General features: G+C 44.3%; 1 protein-coding gene across 1 annotated transcript in view; it reads right to left on the reverse strand.

The window, feature by feature from the left end:
• Positions 1 to 20,638, reverse strand: part of LOC124622501 (myogenesis-regulating glycosidase-like) — a 23,479-nt gene continuing 2,841 nt past the window's right edge. The window contains exons 2-4 of the mRNA XM_047148219.1: positions 15,057 to 15,485; positions 6,298 to 6,454; positions 1 to 329 (exon numbers count right to left, since the gene is read on the reverse strand). Of these exons, the coding sequence (XP_047004175.1) occupies positions 130 to 329; positions 6,298 to 6,454; positions 15,057 to 15,485 (786 nt within the window). The 3' untranslated portion in view covers positions 1 to 129. The remainder of the gene's footprint in view (positions 330 to 6,297; positions 6,455 to 15,056; positions 15,486 to 20,638) is intronic.

Here is a 20,638-nt window from a genome sequence, read left to right on the forward strand (position 1 = left end):
TGATATTAAATATTTTTTTTAATATGTATCGTGAAGCAAACTACTGTAGTTCAGTACTTTTCACGACTAGAACTAGATTTGTATTTTATTAGTGCTGTGTGGGGCATTTTCTTGTTCTGCCCATGGAATTCATGCTGTGGCGTTCCTGCTGAAATACGGCAGCGTGTTGAGAGGAGCTGAGTAGTCATACAGCCACTGGGGCCCCCGTATGGTGGGGTGCTCCGGGTCCGCTTCGTCCCTCCAGTAGCCACTGGGCAGGTAGATGTCGCGACTGACTGCGCCCTCCTCCAACACTGGCGCCACCAGAACGTCCTCGCCAAGCAGGAACTCTGTGAAGAGCACAGTCAGTGTGTTACGTGGTATGGAGTGACAGCTACATCTAGCAGAATGTGTGCACAAACCACCACATATTTCATAACATTTAATACTTATCAGTGGAACAAACATGAATCAGCTTCATTTAGCAGATAACGTTGTACTTTGTGACTCTAATAAAAAATTTTAAACAGCAGAGCAAAGAGCTTATTGCAGCAGGTTTGATAGCAGATTTGAAATTAGATTTCAGTGAGATTAACACAGTATTTCAGTTCCAATAGAGTCTATACTCTACAACCACCATAAATCTTTTGTGTGGGTGTGTTCTGCTACAATGCCTATCCTTTACTGGGTTAAAATATCCTTCCATTGTCAATTATTCTTTTTTATGCTACCAGGACGTGACAGGTGGTTAACATTCACTAAATTAATACATGTAATTAGCATATCCAAAATAAAACATTACAAAATAAGAATTTATCCACAGATGCGGTTGATGTTCTTTGATATCTGGAGCACGCAAAGAAAGTGACTGGCCAGAGAGCAAAGACGTATGCTGAAAGCCGAAAATTGTGTGGAGAGCTTTTGATAAACTAAACAGAATTTTGAAAATTAACCTGCCCTTATGTCTGAGAACAGAAGAATTTACAGAAAGTGAGTCTTAGAGCTCTGGACCCACATCAGTAAAATATTTACTTTTAATACAAAAACATTCAAAGCCGAGAGTTCTGAAGTGAGATACAGGACGATACATATACTAAACTACTGCAAGGCACAGGGAAAGGAACGAAAGGATCACGGGGCAGAGTGCTGTAGAAATACTGATGACTGCACTGAAAATGGAATTGAGCGTTACGGGACATGCAGCAAGGAGAGCGTATGGTAGTAAGGATTCTTTGCTAGACTCGAAGAAGTGAGGTAAGAACAAACTGACAACCTAATTAAACAGAGAAAGAATAAGAGGTGACTTGACAGTGTGCTATATCTGAAGGCTGTAATGTGAGCAAGAGTCTAGGAGACTGCTTTATTCAGTAGTAAATGCCCACTGGCTGGGGATGATGATAATGATGATGGTGATGATAGGGGTTGTATGATTTAAAAGAAGACAAAAGTTGGTGACTCTGGCACACATAATGGCAATACATCATAACAGACCAGATATGCTTAACAGAATATCTAACACCTTCTGGTTTGTATTTCATGCCTATAAATCAGTAATTACACACGTATTTATCACAATGGTGACACCATGAATGGTACCAGCAGATAACATGCAATTAACAAATTAGGAAGGGACAGCAGTGTAAATAGTTAAACTTCTGATATAAACTTTGCAGTATCAGTTACAGGAATAAGTAAAATATCAACTTATTGGCAGCATCTGGTTGTCATGCAGAGCTCAAAAGGCCGTATTGAAAATCCTATATTTAATGGCCTTTCGTATCATCATAATCATCCACTGACATTTAACATTACAGTTGCGACACAATTGTATTCAGTTATCCACTCTCTTCAGAACTTAAACATAGATGTTCTGAAGCTATTGCTTCAGAAGTGAAGCCCTTTCTTCATCATAATCTATATTTTCGTGCACTACCAGTTGATTTTTGTATAACATTATAGACACTTATGGAAACTTCATCAAACCGGTCAAATTATCTGCACCCTTCAATAACGCTCTTTTTACTTGTTTTTGCTTTATTGCACTTTTCGTTTGTTTGAAGTTACTATTTTAGATTCTATTTTAGAAATTGTCTCCAGTTTTATTACCACTTCTTATTCGCAGTCATGCAGTAACTTTAGCAGGATACAGATTCCTTGATCTAATCCTTCACAGCCTGCTTCAAGATTATTGCTCAACTTACTTGCCAACATTTTCTATGATACGCATTTTGAAGTAACCGATGTCTCACAGTCTCTGCACAAGATCGAATACGTTGATACACATAATTTGATTTATGTAAACAACAATTTTGTATTTTAAGTTAATTAATCACACACACGTTTGTCCAGATGCAAATTACAAAATGTTTCAAGCAAATGTCCTTTAGCCATCAGTGGGACATCAGCCAGCATGATTGTCCCCGTCGTAGCTTTGTTTTTTACAAAGATATGAACAGTGGTATGACTTTTTAAAGTGGCACCCTGTTTTTTTTATTCGGTAATTAATTTCCTCTCCTAAAGACATATTCAAAAACGTATCACAGTGCACCATTCACTGAAACACAACGTTGTTAATTACATAACACAACATTGACTTTGAGCCTGGGATCACAAACTCTTCCACTTTCTGGAGTTGTCAGAAAGCAAATGAAAACCAAGTAAAAACATAACACAAAATTGACTTTGAGTCTCCTGTACCATTGACGAGGAGTAGAACATTCAAATGAGCTCAAAGTGGTGACCCTGGGAACTGATACACTAGCACATTCGTCGAATGAAAGAATTATTTACTGCTTCCAGTGTTGCCTGCTGAAGAGAATTATAAGCAAGCACGATACGTTCCTGCATGAGATCTGCCGTTCTTGGAATACCTCGATAGACGTCCTCAATCCATCCCCAAAGAGGATTTAAATCAGGCGACCTAGCAGGCCATGTAACTTTCCTCCTCGACCAATCCATCTGGCAGTATACCTTCGCTTCAGAACACGACGTGCACGCAAGGCGCTATGTGCTGGACATCCATCGTGTTGATAACACATAAGCACTCTGGTTCCTAGCAGCACTTCGCCGAGAAGAGGAGGAAGAATTCGTCTGAAGAACTTGGCATACGCTGGGCCGTTTAGACTTCCATTGATGAAATAAGGGCCAATAATTGTTGTACCAAGCATCCCACACCAGACCTTAACTCTCCATTGACGCTGATGTTCCACCTGTCTAAGCCATCGTGAGTTGTCCCTGTACCAATAATGCTGTTCCTTGCACTTACCCGTCCTTTGTTTGAGAAGGAACATTCATCGGTAAATAGGACATTTTAGAAGAAGTTCGGGTTGTCGAGGATTTGCTGCTGTGCCCACTGACAAAACTGTACACGATTATGGAAATCATTCCCATGCAGTTCTTGATGTAGGTGTACATAATAAGGATGGAACCAGTGACGTTTAAGAATACGATGTACACCGGGTTTTTGAATGCCAATCCCGTATTCAAGCTGTCGTGTGCTCACATGTGGATTCATAGCAACGAAAGAGAGAACAGTAACTTCGGCAGCTTCGTCTGCACGCTTGCTACCACAATTGCGTTGTCGAGGGTTGAAACTTCCCGTTTCCTGAAGCGTCGCAACAAGACGAGAAAACATTCGTCGATAAGGTGGGTTCTTGTCAGAATATCTCTCTGAACAGTACTGCTGCCTGCGTAGCATTTCGCCTACCTTCAACAAAAACAACGACAATAAAGGAAACGTTATGTCGATGCTGTTTGTAGGAAGGATAGCCTTTATGTATGCCTAGTCTACACAATAGTATTTAAAAGGACCAAACTACTGTACTATATGTTACCGTACATAAGAAAATAGTATTGCAATTACTGTTCTGCTAACTTACATTCCCCATAGATGAGTAGCATTTCTACCTTCTCTTAGTTGGAGTACATTCTACTCACACAACTCTGCTTCTAACGATGGTTGACGGAATGACGGGTGGGCATTCTACTTATGTTTACATTTGTCCTCTGTCAACGTCCGCACGTGGATGTGTTCCATTACTCTGAGTACCTGCAGTAATCGCTGGGAGTGTCAACATCTATGCTGTGTTACGTAATTAATAACGTTTTGTTTCAGGGAATGGTACACTGTGATACATTTTTGAATAGGTCATTAGGAGAGGAAATGAATTACCAAATAAAATATACAATGTCCATTTAAGAAAGTCATACCGCTGTTCATATCTTTATAAAAAACAAAGCTACAACGAAGGCAATCATGCTGATTGATGACCACCTCACGGCTAAAGAACATTTGCTTGAAACATTTTATAGTTTGCGTTTGGACTAACAGTTACTTGGGGTGGTCAAGATAAATGGGACACCCAGTATATAACATAAAGTTGTCAGCATGCACCCTTAGAGAAACAAACGACCAAAATATAAGAATATGCATCAGAGAAATGATTTTGAGAGTATGTTAAAGGAGGTTGCATTTTGTGAACTAGAATGATTATTTGTATCACAGTGCATAATAGAATTAATAATTTGGAAAACAAAGGGATGATAAATGGAAGCAGGATTAGGGGATTCAGAATGTATATGCGATATGCTGACAGGAAAGTTGTACCTAATATAACAGTTGTGATGGTGAAATACTACAATGTGTTCTGCAACAGAGTCTTTGCTTCTTTTAAAAATGTTACTCTAACTTACTTAGCTATTTAATTAGAGAAAATGCTTCTAAGCTCTGTGTTACAAATGTCATTATTAAATCATGTAAAAATAGAAGTAGAACAAGAGGCACTGATGAAGACATGGTTAAACTATAATACCAATTGTGTGACTCCATGCAAAACTATGAAAGCATGTATTTTCAGCAAACTAATACCACATCCAGCAACACAACAGGAACTTCCTAAAATGTAGGTAATAAAAAAATTGTAGAACTCCTATAATAGGCATATAAGGGGATGCTTGAAACATAAATATATATTTAAGACGAAGAAATTATAACATATTTGTGACGTTTTTCATTTAGATTATTAATTTTTATTTATGTTTTGTTTAGCCTGACTACATTAGGGCTTTAAGAATGTCTATTAAATCAGTCTAGGAACACAAAAACCGTCTGAATTTCAATGCTGCTCTATCATTCAGTTATATACATCTTACAAACTATTAGGAGAATAGTTATGTCCACTGACACCAATAATAACAGAAAATAATGATGGTAATTATCATTATTATTATTATTATTATTCTCATTATTATCATTATTATCATTAAGAGTATTAAGAATATCATTAATAATGATGAATTCAACTTGTATGAAGCTGTGTTTAGTATCACGCAAACTGATAAGATAATGAAATGGAAGGAGACAAAACGATGGTGATGATAGTTGCTAAGAAATAACAAAAGCTGAATAGTGAGCTTTTTGAGAAAAGGATGGAAAAATGTGGCAGGAGAGCGGGTATTGGCGAGAGTTAGCTGCAGAAAAATATGTAAAAGAGATAGCTGTTGTGACGAAGGTAGACCATTAACTGACAGCTGAAGTTAATTGGTATACTTTGTGGAAAATCATTCTGTAGTCGTGTTTATTATACAGAAAATTATTCTGAGAAGATTACCGTATTATGTAGTGAAATAGAGGCGATTGTACTTTGTTGAGAACGAAAATATCTGTAGTGCTGTTGAAATAAGAGCGTTAGAGTTGTAAATAAAGAAGAGGAGAACCATGATTAAGAAGACGATAGAGTAAATACCGGTTATTAAAGTGACTACATTTATTCCTTCCTAGGCAGTAGTGATATTCTTGAAATAACGAATGTCACAAATGTATTGCACACAATAATTCAACACTGCATCAAGCCATCTTGTGCTAGAAGAAAGAAGCCTTTAATAAACGTAAACGTGGTCCGTAGTAGGCTGTAATGTGATTTATATATAATTGTGCGATTAGTTAATTTCTACAATATGTAATTGTCAAAGACAGCACAAATTTTGGAGTGCTTGACAATGACAAGTAGTCAAAATCAGGTAATTAGACGATGAAATAAAAATCCCATTACAGCCTACTACAGACCTTGGTTACATTTATTAAACATCTGGAGGCTGTGGATCCCCACAAATGCAAAATTTTAAGAAAGAGGTTTGGTGTGACATTTGATCGATGGTCTAACGAACGGCGTGACGTACAAACACTGACAAACTGCAGATGAGTTCAAAGGCAGCATGTAGATGGGAAAAATCAGAGGAAAGAACACTGTAGTGAGGACCGAGATTGAAAGAGAGTCTACGTTCATGTAAAAAGGCGTATAGGGAAGCATTAATCGATACCTGAGTCGACGGTCTGCGCCGTGTCGTCGTTGGGGGAGATCCACCAGATGGGCAGGTTGACCGGCGTGCCGTCCTCCACCGCCTTCTGCATCAACTCCACGATGCGCGGCGCGTACTGCGCGCGCAGCGACAACAGGTCGCGGCAGATCTCCAGCGTCTGCAATCACAGCTCTCGTAAGCCACCAGCCCTGCTAAAGGCTGCTCATTGGCAGAATCGACTCTCTTACTTCTCTACGTGGAAAACAATGTGAATGCGATGGATCTATCACTCTAAACTGTGGTTTCCACAACTGAAATTGGGCAACGTTTCCTTGATTACTGTATCACAGCTAATTTCGATTCACAGCGATAGCGCACAGGAAACAGCGACGAAGACCAAAGGCAAGTTTTTCTTCCCAGTTACAATCCCTAAATAGGCCACTACCCAGAAAGAGCTGAAGCAATGAGTCCAAGGCATGGTTGAGTTTGTGGTCACGGAGCAGATTACTTTGAATAGCAGGCCGTACCTAAGGTTGCCTCGTACTGGAGCTAACCGTAGTCGAATGAGACTTACGGTCTGAGAGTCATATCCAGAACACTGTATGTCAACAGTCCCATTTCTATTTTATTGTCTTATGTGTATTAGAAAATAATGTCTAGCTGACATAATCTGCAGCACAAAATGTTAGCATCACTTCACCACTTCAAGAAATACTGTCTCCTCATTCACAGCTGGTGAACAGAGAAACGAGCATTGTGAACTGTCACAATAGGAAAAAGATGTACCTGAAATGTTAGCCAACGATATTTACATGTCATACCGTTGACACGATGTTAACATCAACCTACCTTGGTGTTGGGAGACTTAAGTCTACGCAAAACTCACCTAAAGATGTGACCGTAAATTAAGGTTGAGTCATCTCCCCTGACCTGTTCAGCTTTTTGTGAGCTTCTTCACCAAAATTACCGCTAATCCTTGATTGCGCACAAAGGTTCATTAATTAATGATATTTGCTAAATGTTCATCAGCATGTACTGTCAAATGTGTAAGCTTGTTGACTCCAGTGCCTACCGATTTAAATTATATATTACAGCACTGAAGATGGTCACTAAGTGTCCGAAAATCGATTTAGCGTTTAATAAAACAAAAAAAATACGACCAATGCTGTCTCTCCTTCCAAGTATACCCATTATATGGTCGTGGTGCACAGGACACTCCATGGAGTCGCCAATCAATAATCTTATGTTTTCATCACTTTCTTGGGAGTGATTATCACATCCACGAGAAAACCTAAATCGGGCAGAGTAGAAGAATCTTTTTACCCATTCGCCAATTGTACAAGTTAGGTGGGTGGACAACATATTCCTGTCATGTGACGCACATGCCGTCACCAGTGTCGTATAGAATATATCAGACGTGTTTTCCTGTGGAGGAAACGGTTGACCTGTGACCTTGCGATCAAATGTTTTAGGTTCCCATTGGAGAGGCACGTCCTTTCGTCTACTAATGGCACGGTTTTGCGGTGCGGTCGCAAAACACAGACACTAAACTTATTACAGTGAACAGAGACGTCAATGAACGAACGGACAGATCATAACTTTGCGAAAATAAAGAAATTAAACTTTTCACTCCAAGGGGGACTTAAACCAAGGACCTCTCGTTCCGCAGCTGCTCACGCTAACCACTGTACCACGGCGCTCCTGAGGAAACATTAGCCTTGGTGTTGCCTATCTTGCGCATGGACTACTCAGTTTGTATATTTTGCTTATTTTTTCAAAGTTCCACACAACTTCTTCCTGTTTTCTCGATTGATCTGTGTTCAGTTTTTCAAGGCCTATCCACTGTGCCAACTTATAACCAAATCTGAGGGGGGTGCGATGGGGAGGTTCCCTTCTTAGAACCATCACTCTGGCAACCAATATGAAACGTCCTTGATTTTCATGGTTTACACCACTACTCTTCGTGGGAAGTGTATCACATACAATGTAAGGAGACGTTCAGTTTCACACTTCACCCACGCTATTAGAGATCGGTCAACTCGGGTTGCAGTAGATGTTTTCTCATGACAGTAAAATAGGTAAAGTTTTATGTTTCTCTTCGTGAAATATTTTCAATTTTCGTAATATCCTGTCAAGAACAAAAATTAACGCTAGATATATTACAAGTTAGTCATACCTTTATTACTAAGCTTTATCTGTTCTCTTATGTTGTCAAACTCATTATTGTATTTCTGTTACCATGTTTCAAATAATCATGCTCATTAACCGTTATATTGGCCTCGAATGCCCCACAAATATGGATAGTGCTAGCCAGTGGAAAGGAAACCCACAACGACACTCCTTCTGGAACCTGTCCCTCATTGTGTGCTCAGTGTCCCTTTTCATCATTTCCGTTATTCTTTTAACTCGTATTCATGGAATAATTACTTTTGGAGATATAATCCTGGCTTCCTCATTTTTGAACACTATTTTCTGTAACATGGGACAACTGCATCTCCTTTCTTGTTGTAAACTTTTTTTTTAAGCAGCCTTTTCATGCCAGACAAAAATGTACTTTCTTGTGATACCCGTGAATCAATTCATTCTATACTGGTGGTACAGCTTCCAACGGAAGTGACTGTTAATGATGACAAGGTATTTCTTGTATGCATGCATTAAACTTCGATTGACATATTTACACTTACTGATACAACTTTTTAAAAAAACGTGTGTGAAATCTTATTGGACCTAACTGCTAAGGTCACCAGCCCCTAAGCTTACACAATCCTTAATCTAAATTATCCTAAGGAGAAACACACACAACCATGCCTGAGGGAGGACTCGAACCTCCGCCGGGATCAGCCGCACAGTCCATGACTACAGCGCCTGAGACCGCTCGGCTAAACCCGCGTGGCCAACGTTTGTCATGATATGATTTTGTAATGTCTCCTTCAAGTAACCAATATTCAAAACACAAGACTACTCCATATATGATGCATTGCAATATCGAAGTCACAGTTGATAACCCGTTATCATCAGTATTCCCGCTATCATATGATGGTCAATTAAGCAAATTATCCCAACTTGGTTTTGGTTTCTTAATTATTGACTTTTCGTTGAAACATTTTAATTTTATTATGTTTTAGATAAAATGTATTTAATAATGTGCATTTGCTTACATTACTCGTAATTTCAGCTACCTGAAAATGTTTCAGAACAATGTTTAGCCACGAATAGTCGTAACAGTTTCATAATTTGGTATTCTATCATCGCGTGTTTACTCAGTTAACAGAACTAACTGCTTACAGTCTCTGTCTCATTACGGTGTGGCCTATACCGCCATTGTAAACCCGTGCCGCCGGCTGTAGTGGTCGAGCGGTTCTAGGCGCTACAGTCTGGAACCGCGCGACCGCTACGGTCGCAGGTTCGAATCCTGCCTCGGGCATGGATGTGTGTCATGACCTTAGGTTAGTTAGGTTTAAGTAGTTCTAAGTTCTAGGGGACTGATGATCTCAGAAGTTAAGTCCCATAGTGCTCAGAGCCATTTGAAACATTTAAACCCGTGCCTTCCAGTAGCTGCGACTGTAGTAGAGGTGTAGTTAGAAGAGTCTCTGGAATCATTATGTCACTGTAGAACATCGTCATGCCCCTGAGGGGATCACATCAAAGAACCTCCGCAACAGAGTTAATACCTGTGTCCACAGTTCTACTCCGAATGTATGGAGGTCACCTCTACCCACGTTTCTCTGATTTTCGATCAGGCAAGAGCCTCCACCTGACTCTCAATGTACAATATTCCACACTCAAATTCATTATAAATGCCCTGGATTTTCTTTTGTGTCGGCAATAGTGTCAGTAGTCCATACTGTGTGGTACTCTGGAACACTCAGCCTAGTACTTCTTTTAGTTTAGCTAATCTACACAGCCTAGTAACAAAAGTGAGGCGCCTAGAAGTCGTGGTCGGATGTCAGCGCAGTTCTAAAGGTGCTTACCACCGGCTGTTATGTAAATGGTCAGAATTTCAGTATCTGCGCTTAACCGACAGAGTCCGTTAGCGTTGTTCGTGTTTCGTTGGTTACTTGAATTGGCAGAGTGGCGTAAATAGCGTCAGACGTTTAGTAATCACTACGAAGCACACGCAGCGCACTAGTATGAGACAGTGTTATCAACGAATGATAAATTCTGGAAGGAGCGACATTATGGGTCTCCATTTGGCCGGCTGGCTCCTCCAAACACAGCAGAAACATCACAGGTGAACTGCATTCGTAGTCCACGAAAAACTTTCAGACCACCCATTAGTTGCTGCTTATTAAATTGTCCAACCAAGTCAATGTCTATTGTTCTCAATGACTTGTACACAGGAGCACTGCGCCGCCAACGGCGACGGTAGCCACGTCGCAAAGGCATTGCAGAGGCTCGTTAATACACATGCCTTTGCGACGTGGGTATGTCGCCGTTGGAGGCGCAGTGCTCCTGTGTATAAGTCATTGACAGCTGAGAGTACAAAACTGCTTGTTAAGGTTCCTTATTGGACTTTGGATCCAGACAAGCAGTTCCCTTTGTCTACTAGAAGAAAGAAGAAGCTGAATGCAGACGAGTAGCTGTTCATATAGGCCAAATTAACCACACGCTAAAATCGTATATAAAAGAATTAAAAAGAAAGAAAAAACATGGGAGATATAAGCAGAGGAGATACGGGATTTGTGGGGTATTCGAATGTGACTGTAGCCAGAAGAAGGACAGAATGCGAACGTGAGGGCAGCCATGGTCGTCGTGAAGCTACCAGACAACCACGACTGTTCCACCTGGAGGGACGATCGACGTATTGTTCACTAAGCACAACGTAACCCCTGGACATTTGCGCCTGCCATCGGAGGGCCAATTATTAACTTCTTGCGGTATGCTGTGTCATTGCGCCCTGTTACTTGGAGTCTAGCAGCACACAAAACTACGAAACTACCACCATATGCGTGCACTGTCACTAACAGCACTGCAGACAGCTGCGTTTGGAGTGGTGTAGCGACTGGGAAGACTGGAATGCTGATGAATAGCGCCGCGTTGTGTTCAGCCATGGATCACGGTTCTGCAGTACAGCAGATGACCATTGGCCGCCGGTATGGGCCAGTGTGGTCCCATTCTTCGAGTGTTTGGAAAGACACAACGGTGTTACTCCTGGCGCGATGCTGTAGAGGCCATCGGATGTAACTTCGGCTCACGGTTTGTAGTAAGTGAGGGAACTCTGCACAGCGCTACGTCATGGACACCCTTCGCACTCCAGTGAAATTTCCGATATGACAGTTTCATGGGGCCATTTTCTTCTATACAACACTCGTCCACACATGGAACGTGTCTATATGAATTACGTGCGTGATGTTGAGGTACCCCTGTGATCAACTAGTTACGATATGTGATGAATGAGACCAAATCAGGCGTCAATTCCGTCCCAGTATCAGTACACAGGTCACAAAGGACCGTTTACACTACTGGCCATTAAAATTGCTACACCACGAAGATGACGTGCTACAGACGCGAAATGTAACTGACAGGAGGCAGGTGCTGTGATATGCAAATGATTAGCTTTTCAGAGCATTCTCACAAGGCTGGCGCCGGTGGCGACACCTACAATGTGCTGACATGAGGAAAGTTTCCAACCGATTTCTCATACACAAACAGCAGTTCACCGGCGTTGCCTGGAGTAACGTTGTTGTGATGCCTCGTCTAAGGAGTAGAAATGCGTACCATCACGTTTCCGACTTTGAGAAAGGTCGGATTGTAGCCTATCGCGATTGCTGTTTATCCTATCGCGACATTGCTGTTGGCGTTCGTCGAGATCCAATGACTGTTTGCAGAATATGGGATCGGTGGGTTCAGGAGGGTAATACAGAACGCCGAACTGGATCCCAACGGCCCGTATCACTAGCGGTCTATATGATAGGCATTTTATCCGTATGGCTGTAACGGATCGTGCAGCCACGTCTCGATCCCTAAGTCAACAAATGAGGATGGTTGCAAGACAACAACAATCTGGACGAGCAGTTCGACGACGTTTGCAGCAGCATGGACTATAAGCTGGGAGACCGTCGCTGCGGTTACCCTTGACGCTGCATCACAGACAGGAGCGCCTGCGATGGTGTACTCAACGACGAACCTGGGTGCACGAATGGCAAAACGTCATTTTTTCGTATGAATCCAGGTTCTGTTTACAGCATCATGATGGTCGCATCCGTGTTTGCCGACATCGCGGTGAACGCAGATTGGAAGCGTGTATTCGTCATCGCCATACGGGCGTATCACACGACGTGATGGTATGGGGTGCCATTGGTTACGCGTCTCGGTCACATCTTGTTCGCATTGACTGCAAATTGAACGTGGACGTTACATTTCAGATGTGTTACAAACTGTGGCTCTACCCTTCATTCGATCCCTGTGAAACCGTCCATTTCAGTAGGATAATGCACGGGCGCATGTTGCAGGTCCTGTACGGGCCTTTCTGGATACAGAAAATGTTCTGCCCTGGCCAGCACATTCTCCAGATCTCTTACCAATTGAAAACGTCTGGTCAATGGTGGCCGAGCAAATGGCTCGTGGCAATACGCCAGTCACTACTCTTGATGAACTGTGGTATCGTGCTGAAGCTGCATGGGCAGCTGTACCTGTAGACGCCATCCAACCTCTGACTCAATCCCCAGGCCTATCAAGGCCGTTATTACAGCCAGAGGTGGTTGTTCTGGGTACTGATTTCTCAGGGTCTATGCGCCCAAATTGCGTGAAAATGTAATCACATGTCAGTTCTAGTATAATACACTCCTGGAAATGGAAAAAAGAACACATTGACACCGGTGTGTCAGACCCACCATACTTGCTCCGGACACTGCGAGAGGGCTGTACAAGCAATGATCACACGCACGGCACAGCGGACACACCAGGAACCGCGGTGTTGGCCGTCGAATGGCGCTAGCTGCGCAGCATTTGTGCACCGCCGCCGTCAGTGTCAGCCAGTTTGCCGTGGCATACGGAGCTTCATCGCAGTCTTTAACACTGGTAGCATGCCGCGACAGCGTGGACGTGAACCGTATGTGCAGTTGACGGACTTTGAGCGAGGGCGTATAGTGGGCATGCGGGAGGCCGGGTGGACGTACCGCCGAATTGCTCAACACGTGGGGCGTGAGGTCTCCACAGTACATCGATGTTGTCGCCAGTGGTCGGCGGAAGGTGCACGTGCCCGTCGACCTAGGACCGGACCGCAGCGACGCACGGATGCACGCCAAGACCGTAGGATCCTACGCAGTGCCGTAGGGGACCGCACCGCCACTTCCCAGCAAATTAGGGACACTGTTGCTCCTGGGGTATCGGCGAGGACCATTCGCAACCGTCTCCATGAAGCTGGGCTACGGTCCCGCACACCGTTAGGCCGTCTTCCGCTCACGCCCCAACATCGTGCAGCCCGCCTCCAGTGGTGTCGCGACAGGCGTGAATGGAGGGACGAATGGAGACGTGTCGTCTTCAGCGATGAGAGTCGCTTCTGCCTTGGTGCCAATGATGGTCGTATGCGTGTTTGGCGCCATGCAGGTGAGCGCCACAATCAGGACTGCATACGACCGAGGCACACAGGGCCAACACCCGGCATCATGGTGTGGGGAGCGATCTCCTACACTGGCCGTACACCACTGGTGATCGTCGAGGGGACACTGAATAGTGCACGGTACATCCAAACCGTCATCGAACCCATCGTTCTACCATTCCTAGACCGGCAAGGGAACTTGCTGTTCCAACAGGACAATGCACGTCCGCATGTATCCCGTGCCACCCAACGTGCTCTAGAAGATGTAAGTCAACTACCCTGGCCAGCAAGATCTCCGGATCTGTCCCCCATTGAGCATGTTTGGGACTGGATGAAGCGTCGTCTCACGCGGTCTGCACGTCCAGCACGAACGCTGGTCCAACTGAGGCGCCAGGTGGAAATGGCATGGCAACCCATTCCACAGGACTACATCCAGCATCTCTACGATCGTCTCCATGGGAGAATAGCAGCCTGCATTGCTGCGAAAGGTGGATATACACTGTACTATTGCCGACATTGTGCATGCTCTGTTGCCTGTGTCTATGTGCCTGTGGTTCTGTCAGTGTGATCATGTGATGTATCTGACCCCAGGAATGTGTCAATAAAGTTTCCCCTTCCTGGGACAATGAATTCACGGTGTTCCTATTTCAATTTCCAGGAGTGTATATTTGTCCAATGAATACCTGTTTAACGTTTGCATTTCTTCTTGGTGTAGCAATTTTAATGGCCAGTAGTGTACGTGCGTGAGGTTGAGCTACTCTTGTGATCAACAAGTTGGCTAAATCTCTCTACGATACATGATGAATGAGACCAGTTCAGGCGTCAATACCGTCCCAGTGCCAGTACCCAGGTTAAAAAGGACCATTTACAAAAGTTGTAGGTCGGATTGTCCGAGAAGGGGATACAACAGCACTGTGATAGTCTTCCTGTCTGAATCAGGGCATGCATCCAGGCCAGAGGTAGAGCAATTTCATACTGATAAGTGGGCTCATATTGCCAAAATCTGTGTGAAGGTGACTCGATTGATAATCACTTGCAATAAAATATCATACGTTTCCTCCTCCCGTTTTGAGTGCTTCAGTTTGTCAGGCAGCGCATGGCTGATACTTAGTAGTAAGACAAGTCTTGCTTCACATGGAGTGCTCTAACTGCATGTGTGCTTCAACCTGCTATGCTGAACACCTGGGTGAAATAGGTTACAGAAACAGATCAATAAGTGTGGCGTCAGGAATGAACGCACCTCATTGTCGAAATCCCACGGCGTGTAGGAGAACTTGACGGCCGGCATGAAGATCGTGGCTTGCAGCCAGCGAATGTACATCTCTTTGGTCGGAAGAGCGTACGTCGCACCGCCCACCATCTCCGGCATCACGAAGGGGTGGCCCACGATGCTGAGCTCCAGCAGCTTCGGCAGCAGTGTCCCCACACCACCGGCCGTGCCCCACTTGCTGTCCACGACGTCCATCAGGAAGAAGTTGGGCAGGCGCTGGCTCTCCACCCCCGTCTGTATCTCGACCAGGGAACCGTACTGGGAGGCGGCTCTCGCGAACTCGTCGCTGTAGCGCACCGGGTTCCGTTCCACGGGTTGTATGTTGGGCAGCTGAGGCAAGTAATTCGTCTGACCAGCGTCGAATTCGAACGAATCGATTCCTGTCTCATTGCGGAGCGCCTGAAAACAATTCGAAATCAAACAGCTAGTGTAAATGAAAGAAATGGTGAAACGATACAGCTGTAGAACAAGCTCACCATCACAATGAATGAAGTAATACATAAGATCAGATAAGAGTGGTCAAGTGTGACAGGCAAGTGTCATTAAAGGAAATATTCGACATCGTTACATTAGATCCTACATTAACTTATTGATCAATTCGTTTTGAGTTACTATGTAATTCCAACTAAAATTATTTAATACGTAACATACCGTTGTGCAACAAATACTGAATAATATATTACACTCCAGGAAATGGAAAAAAGAACACATTGACACCGGTGTGTCAGACCCACCATACTTGCTCCGGACACTGCGAGAGGGCTGTACAAGCAATGATCACACGCACGGCACAGCGGACACACCAGGAACCGCGGTGTTGGCCGTCGAATGGCGCTGGCTGCGCAGCATTTGTGCACCGCCACCGTCAGTGTCAGCCAGTTTGCCGTGGCATACGGAGCTCCATCGCAGTCTTTAACACTGGTAGCATGCCGCGACAGCGTGGACGTGAACTGTATGTGCAGTTGACGGACTTTGGGCGAGGGCGTATAGTGGGCATGCGGGAGGCCGGGTGGACGTACCGCCGAATTGCTCAACACGTGGGGCGTGAGGTCTCCACAGTACATCGATGTTGTCGCCAGTGGTCGGCGGAAGGTGCACGTGCCCGTCGACCTAGGACCGGACCGCAGCGACGCACGGATGCACGCGAAGACCGTAGGATCCTACGCAGTGCCGTAGGGGACCGCACCGCCACTTCCCAGCAAATTAGGGACACTGTTGCTCCCGGGGTATCGGCGAGGACCATTCGCAACCGTCTCCATGAAGCTGGGCTACGGTCCCGCACACCGTTAGGCCGTCTTCCGCTCACGCCCCAACATCGTGCAGCCCGCCTCCAGTGGTGACGCGACAGGCGTGAATGGAGGGACGAATGGAGACGTGTCGTCTTCAGCGATGAGAGTCGCTTCTGCCTTGGTGCCAATGATGGTCGTATGCGTGTTTGGCGCCGTGCAGGTGAGCGCCACAATCAGGACTGCATACGACCGAGGCACACAGGGCCAACACCCGGCATCATGGTGTGGGGAGCGATCTCCTACACTGGCCGTACACCACTGGTGATCGTCGAGGGGACACTGAATAGTGCACGGTACATCCAAACCGTCATCGAACCCATCGTTCTACCACTCCTAGACCGGCAAGGGAACTTGCTGTTCCAACAGGACAATGCACGTCCGCATGTATCCCGTGCCACCCAACGTGCTCTAGAAGGTGTAAGTCAACTACCCTGGCCAGCAAGATCTCCGGATCTGTCCCCCATTGAGCATGTTTGGGACTGAATGAAGCGTCGTCTCACGCGGTCTGCACGTCCAGCACGAAAGCTGGTCCAACTGAGGCGCCAGGTGGAAATGGCATGGCAACCCATTCCACATGACTACATCCAGCATCTCTACGATCGTCTCCATGGGAGAATAGCAGCCTGCATTGCTGCGAAAGGTGGATATACACTGTACTAGTGCCGACATTGTGCATGCTCTGTTGCCTGTGTCTATGTGCCTGTGGTTCTGTCAGTGTGATCATGTGATGTATCTGACCCCAGGAATGTGTCAATAAAGTTTCCCCTTCCTGGGACAATGAATTCACGGTGTTCTTATTTCAATTTCCAGGAGTGTATGTATTTAAATTCCTGCAGAGTTATGCAGCACTATTAAAGAAAGTGCCGTAAACCTCAGTGAGATAGTTGTTGCAAAACAAGCATTCAAGCATTCAAAAACAGATGACCAGGAGCGATTTGCAATAAAGAATCGTAGCAGTTGATTGATTATGCATTGCTGTGTTCAGTTTATCGCTGTAAAACTGTTGACAACTGAAATTATGATGTGTGGACTCGGTACTTAGAATGTAACGTTTAGGACTGCATCATCTGTATTATTTTCCATGTCAGCTTCCATCAACCTACAATTGTCGAAGGAATTTTCAAGAAGAGGTTAGCTGTCTTCTTAAAATTAATACAAGCCCAGTTCAAGCTCATATACGTATAACTAGACAAATAGATGTTTACTTTTGCTACTACTGAATTCGGTTTATGTTTAAAATGAGAACTAAATTTTATAACATATACATCAGCTGTCCTTCGCTGTACTGTAACTGGTGTTTCTCATTTCCATATTTCCAATCTTACACCGCCTTGATGTGAGATTCCGAGTATAGCTAGAAAACTTGTCTAGCTGGAACTGATGCTCATTTTACGTCAGAGTGTCGCACAAAAATTATAATCGACGTTCAGGCACGAAGGCACATACAAATAGACCAAAGCAAACGCAGGGATACGAAACAAGGTGATGATTTAATTAATATAGACAATGATGACCCCAGTGAGTGGGCGCTTGTTCCGATTGGAGAAAAGACGATTGTTTTCTAGCATAAACTGTGTTTTCTTTTTGAACTGGCATTCAAGAACTTATATGTACCCGATTCATCTGTATGTGGTACCTGTGCATCATGCAGGTCATTGGTAACAAATCGAATCCAGTTCGGACAGGAAGACAAGCCGCTTGTTCATTTGACACCGGTTTCTCGTAGTAATTCGTGAACCTTTCACCGTCAGTTGGTTTCGTTAATTACAGGTCGACAATGTACCGTGAATCATCATAACGACAACGAAATTTGTGGAGAACTTGCGAAAGAAGTCATGAAGATACCCAGCTATCCAGTCCGGACTATAATGTCATCCAATAGAGAGGTCTGCTCCATTGATTCCTCCGAACTGCTATGGATAAGGGAATTACGTCAAGTGATTTCTAGGCTCCAATATATTTAGTAAAAACTATGAAATTCACAAACATAACAGAAAGAAATATTTCCATTGTCCTCCTGTATATCACTGTGAGCAATAGCTCTCATCAAATGGAATGTCCTTGAGGCCATGGAAGTTTTTCGGTCGTCACAAGTTCCTTCGGAAAGTGAAAAGAGCACATAAACATAAAACAATAACACTCCTGAATTCTACCAGCGGGCTGTGTTCCTGTTTATTGAGCCGACTTGCAGCCATGGTGTATCTGGCAATTTGCCAGTATTTAGGAACCAAAAGCTCTTGCGTAGCGAGATCTTAACACTCATGTCTCACAGTATTATTAGGGATGACATAAACCATCAGAAGCCAAAGAAGCGGCTGCTTCTATAATATGAAAAATAATCACAATTCTCTAGTAAGCAATAGAGTTGTCAGGGACAATAAAATGCAGAAATCGAAATAACAGGTCATGTTTCACATTGGAAAGAAGTTAACCTAATCCTCGATAACAACAGTTACTTGACAGATAGTGTGGGGGTCAAAAGGGCAGCTTTGACTCAGAATGTCTCAAATACGAAATTTTATATTTGCTGAGCAGATGAATGCATCAATTGAGAGTCACACGCCGCCTGGGTGAACTATGCCGTATGTAGAGTCCACATATGACACAGAATTACACGTTCATCCCAGTGAATATAATTCGTCTTAAAATGTATATTGCCTCACGTTGTGATGCTGCCGCACGCTCGCCAGGTCGATTACACGAGCACCCGCGCGCAACAAACTAAAGAGGCGTAGGGCCATGCTGATTAAAATAATGTTCGTACTCCTACGGAATATGGATCCCTTCTTTGTAGATAACGTGTTGGCTTTCTTTCAATTCTGATGTTAAAATTATTTCAATACCGACATAAATTTATACAAAGAAAAATCGGAGAGAATGGAATTAATGATACACAGATTGCTGCAATCTGGTCTCTGATACTGTCATTGAGAGAGAAGTTACTATTTTAATCAGAATATGTTACAAATCTGAATGGCTCTTTCTTCTTCAACGACACGCAAAATGCCCGCCGTTGCATCAGGCCAACTTCATCTTCGTACAGCAGCGGCAGTATTTCCATGGTGGGCACGAGACATTCGACTTCTGCTACTTGCCTCCTTGAGTCTCGTTGCAGTTCTGTTGATCAGTTATTTGGACAGGGGTTAGTGATAACAATCATGATGGAGTCCAACAAGCTTAAGCTGCGAGAGCTAATAGTGCTGGGGCTGCAAACCGTCATCGGAGTCGCCATGTGGTGAGAACATGTCGCAGCCACGCCCTAATCGCCTTCGTCGTTCTCCCGTGGTGTCAGTGCTGCCTCTGAACTCCCTTATTTGGGTTGCAGTCATTCCCCTACAGTGTCGTGGGTGAGGAAGTACACTACTGGCCTTTAATATTGCTACACCACGAAGATGACGTGCTGCAGACGCTACATTTAACCGAGAAGGAGAAGATGATGTGACATGCAAATGATTAGCTCCTCAGAGCACTCACACAAGCTCGGCGCCAGTAGCGACACCTACAAATTGCGGAAATGAGGAAAGTTTCCAACCGATTTCTCATACACAAACAGCAGTTGACCGGAGTTGGCTGCTGAAACGCTGATGTGATGTCTCGCGTAAGGAGGAGAAATGCGTACCAACACGTTTCCGACTTTGAGAAATGTCGGATTGCAACCTATCACGATTGCGGTTTATCGTATCGCAACATTGCTGCTCGCATTGGTCGAGATCCAATGACTGTTAGCAGAATATAGAATCGGTGGCTCATGAAGGTAATTCTGAACGCCGTGCTAGATGCCAATGGCCTCGTATCACTATCAGTCGAGATGACAGGCATCATATCCCCATGGCTGTAACGGATCGTGCAGCCACGTCTCAATCCCTGAGTCAACGGATGGGGACGTTTGCAAGACAACAACGATCTGCACGAACAGTTCGCTGACGTTTTCAGTAGCATGGACTATCTGCTCGGAGAACATGGCTGCGGTTAGCCTTGACGCTGCATCACAGAGAGGAGCGCCTGCGATGGTGTACTCAACGTCGAACCTGGGTGCACGAATGGCAAAACGTCATTTTTTCGGATGAATCCAGGTTCTGTTAACAGCATCGTGATGGTCGCATCCGTGTTTGGCGACATCGCTGTGAACGCACATTGGAAGCGTGTTTTCGTCATCGGCATACTGGCTTATCACCCGGCGTGATGTTATGGGGTGCCATTGGTTACACGTCTCGGTCACCTCTTCTTCGCACTGACGGCACTTTGAACAGTGGACGTTACATT

The sequence above is a fragment of the Schistocerca americana genome, chromosome 7 (assembly GCF_021461395.2).
Source record: "Schistocerca americana isolate TAMUIC-IGC-003095 chromosome 7, iqSchAmer2.1, whole genome shotgun sequence".
Taxonomy (NCBI): Eukaryota; Metazoa; Arthropoda; class Insecta; order Orthoptera; family Acrididae; genus Schistocerca; species Schistocerca americana.